The sequence below is a fragment of the Heloderma suspectum genome, chromosome 16 (assembly GCF_057233095.1).
Source record: "Heloderma suspectum isolate Gila_16-S chromosome 16, 16-S_ref, whole genome shotgun sequence".
Lineage (NCBI taxonomy): Eukaryota > Metazoa > Chordata > Lepidosauria > Squamata > Helodermatidae > Heloderma > Heloderma suspectum.
Window position 1 is genome coordinate 3,791,103 of NC_139473.1, and position 3,457 is coordinate 3,794,559.

Sequence of the window (3,457 nt, forward strand, 5' to 3'; positions counted from 1 at the left end):
TTTAAGGAGACAGCATTATGTGAAGCTGTTCAGTTACTTGGTAGTTACAGCTCGTTCTTAAGTTGTATTTTGTATTGCTGCTGTCAAAGCCTTAAAGGGCTGGCTAAGGATACTATAAGAGAACCTCGGCAACCATGTGGGTGGGAGGGAGGGAGGGAAGGAGGGGAGGGGAGGGGAGGGGAGGGGGCAGAAGAACAGATGATAGGGGTTACAGCCAGAAGAAGGAAGAGACCCTCCTCTGGAGGAGGTACTATTTACAAATCAGGCATCATTTTACAGACTCAAGCGATTTCACATTGCGTTTTAATTAGCAGGATTCTACAGGCTTGTTTTCTGACATAAGTTATGGACAGTGTTAACAGTGCAAGCAACGGATCAGCAATATCTGGCCTAAGAGATGAGGTGGTTCTTTTGGCAACAGTCCTCTCGCCCTATCAGAACCGCTCCGACTCGACATTCTCCTCCTCCTAGTAAACATGCACCATGCCATAGAGGAAAGTCCAAAAGAGGACATAGGTGAACAGCCCCCCAATTAGCCCCCCAGTAAACAGGGGCCGTCGGGATTTAAAGTACTTGTTCCACCGCTGCCCAGCTTTTAACACCAGAAGCACCGAGAGCAGGATGGAGGCCAGGAAGTAGAAGATGAATCCGTGCAGGCCGGTCAGGCCAAGGATCCCTGCAGTTGCTCCCGAGAGGGCGGAGACCGACGTCCTGCAATAATCCAGAATGGCCGCATTCCCTCGGACGGCTGCTTCACTGATGAACTGGGGGCCCTCCCGTTTGGCTACCATGGCAGCCATGGCTCCGATTCCAGGGGCGTCTCTCTTTTAGCGTGCCTTTTAAGGAGAGAAATCGGAAGTGTTCACCAAAGCAAGGTTTGCTTCCTGGAAACACACATTGTGAAATGGAATCAAGCAACAGACAATGGTGCATCTAAAACAACTGCCACCCCCCCACACACTTGATGCTTTATAGTTGTGTTGGACTGCAACTCTCAGCATCCACAGCCAGCAGGCTGAGGGATGCTGGGAGCTGTAGTCCAATGAATCTGGAGGGAACCAGATGGGGGGGAAGGCTGACCTAAATCTAAATACATTCCATTGTTTATTACTAAAAGCTCACCTTATGAGAATTTGCCCATGAGACAACTGTTTGAGTATGTGTGTGCTTACTACTTCTGCTTAAAAATACATAAATCACCGCTGTACTTTGAAAAGGGCATCCTGTTCCAACTACTTGCTTGTTGCTGGGACATGGAAGAGGGAGGGGAAGTAAACTACTCTGTTTAAAAATGAAACACACGCACACTTAAAGCTTCCCATAAACAATAAATAGTAACAACAAATATCATGGTCTCTAAGCAGTAATAAACATGCTACATGACTGACACAATGGCGACTGACACGATGGCATCTGCACATTGCATCTCTTGCCACTGATGCAGTTGCTGGGGAACATGGGTAGGAGAGTGCTCTCGCACTCATGTACTGCTTGTGGGTTTCCTGCGGGCAGTGGGTTGGCCACAGTATGAGCAGAATACTGGACTAGATGGACCCTTGGTCTGATCCAGCAAGGCTCCTCTTATGTTCTTAATTCCCAGGCAGCCTGGCCAATGGTCGGCCACATCTGGAGTACACCAGGATGGGGAAGGCTAGATGAGAGCCCCTTTCATCAGATGGGCATTCCCTCAGCAGCTGGGTTCCAGTCGAACTCTGCCTCCTCTGGGATTTGTCCGGTCATGGTATGCACAGCCAATTGTGAAATGCATCCTTGCAAAATACTAACAGTGTGAAAACAACCAGAAGCCCTGCAGCACCCTAAAGACTCATACATGGCATAAGCTTCTGTAGACTAGATGCCATAATAAATGTGTTAGGGCATAATCCTATGGATGTTTAAAAAAGAAGTCTTACAACTTTGGGGATGCTGGGAGTTGCAGGAGTTTTTTCTTCCTGAACATGCATAGGATTGCGCTCAATGACTCAGATTGGGGCAGGAGGAGGAAACAATGGATTTCCTCCAGCTTGGTAGTTTGTGCTTTGGATAGCAGTGGCATCAGTGCATGTCAAGCCAATTAAAAAAATAAAAAGCAAATATATAAGACAAAGTAATTTGTGATGAAGGGGCAAAAGGAGGGATAATGCAGGAGAAAGAGGGAGAAAGAGAGAAGTTACAGCCTTCCCCAAACCTGGTGCCCTTCAGATGTGCTGGGGCTAAGCCCCCCATCATCCCCAACCAGGATGGGTGGATGGGGATGATGGGAGTTGTAGTCTAACATCTGGAAGGTGCCAGGTTCGGGGAGGGCTGCCTCAGCACCTGCTCCAGCTAGACTCCAAGCCAACAGACACCAACTAGCCTGTGGGAAGGAAGGTCACAACTTGTTATGTTTCAACACTGTTTTACTGAACTTTAGTTATTGGAAGGACAAGAAAACTCCCTGGAAAAGACCCTGATGCTGGGAAAGACTGAAGGCCAAAGGAGAAGGGGACGGCAGTGGATGAGATGGCTGGATGGCATCACGGATGCAATGAATATGGACTTGAGCACGCTCCGGGAGGGAGCGCAGGACAGGAAGGCCTGGCGTGCCGTGGTCCATGGGGTCACGAAGAGTCGGACACGACTGAACGACTGGACGACAACAAAAGTTACTGGGCGGATTAGAAATGTAATAAATAACTACATCAACTTCTTTTAGGAAGGCGTTTTTGATTTTACAAGTAAGCCGCCTCAGGAAGGATTTCTACCCTGAAAAACAGGGTAAAAATAATACTAAATAAAATAATTTATCTTCTTCCCTCCACTCGTTGGAGGCCAAAGAAACCCCATTTTCCCCCACCTCCATTAGCACCCCTCTGTGATGACGTCAGACGGGGGTCTGCCGTCAAAGTCCCTGCTGATGACGTCAGCCCTCTCCTCAGCTCCCGGCTCTTCCTTTCTTTTTTTCTTTTAAAGGCGCCAAGAGCGGGAAAGTCCGGCCGGTTTTTGGACCGACGAAGAGGCCCGCCTTCCCCTTCGCCGCCTCAGGGCGGGCCTCCTTCTTACCTTTCCTTTTTCCCCCTATCCGAGCCCGGTCGACCACACTTCCTCCTCAGCCGCCCTCACCGGAAGTGGGCCTCCGCCGCCATCTTGGAACAGAAAGGATGCTGGGATCGTGGGCGACGTCATTCCCCCGCCTTCTCCTCGTGACGTAGCGTCACCGCCCCCTTCGCCGAGACAGGAAAAAGGGCTCTGCCCTTGCCTACCGCCGCCTCAGAGACCGCGGCAGTCCACTTCCGGCCTCTTTGGGCACTTCCGGCACCCGCACGTCACGCTTCCTGTCACGTCCCCTGAAGCTTTTCTCCCCTCCCCTCAGGTTACGATAGAGTCGCCGAGGGCTAGAGCACCCACGGAGAAACCATGCCTGCGACTGTCCTAGAGCGACCCCCTCGGCCCGCAGACCGGATTTCCCGCTCGCCTC

At 50.7% G+C, this 3,457-nt stretch overlaps 1 protein-coding gene across 1 annotated transcript; it reads right to left on the bottom strand.

Annotated features, from left to right (window-relative positions):
* Positions 1 to 271: 271 nt before the first annotated feature.
* EMC6 (ER membrane protein complex subunit 6) lies at positions 272 to 3,139 on the bottom strand. The gene is made up of 2 exons (XM_084823219.1): positions 3,043 to 3,139; positions 272 to 836 (listed from the first exon to the last, which is right to left on the bottom strand). Exon 2 carries the CDS (start codon positions 798 to 800, stop codon positions 468 to 470), a length of 333 nt encoding a protein of 110 aa, XP_084679345.1. The 5' UTR covers positions 801 to 836; positions 3,043 to 3,139; the 3' UTR covers positions 272 to 467.
* Positions 3,140 to 3,457: the final 318 nt, after the last annotated feature.

Bases quoted from the DNA above. Each gene is read 5' to 3' on its own strand.
- EMC6 (XM_084823219.1), bottom strand. From the start codon at position 800: ATGGCTGCCATGGTAGCCAAACGGGAGGGCCCCCAGTTCATCAGTGAA.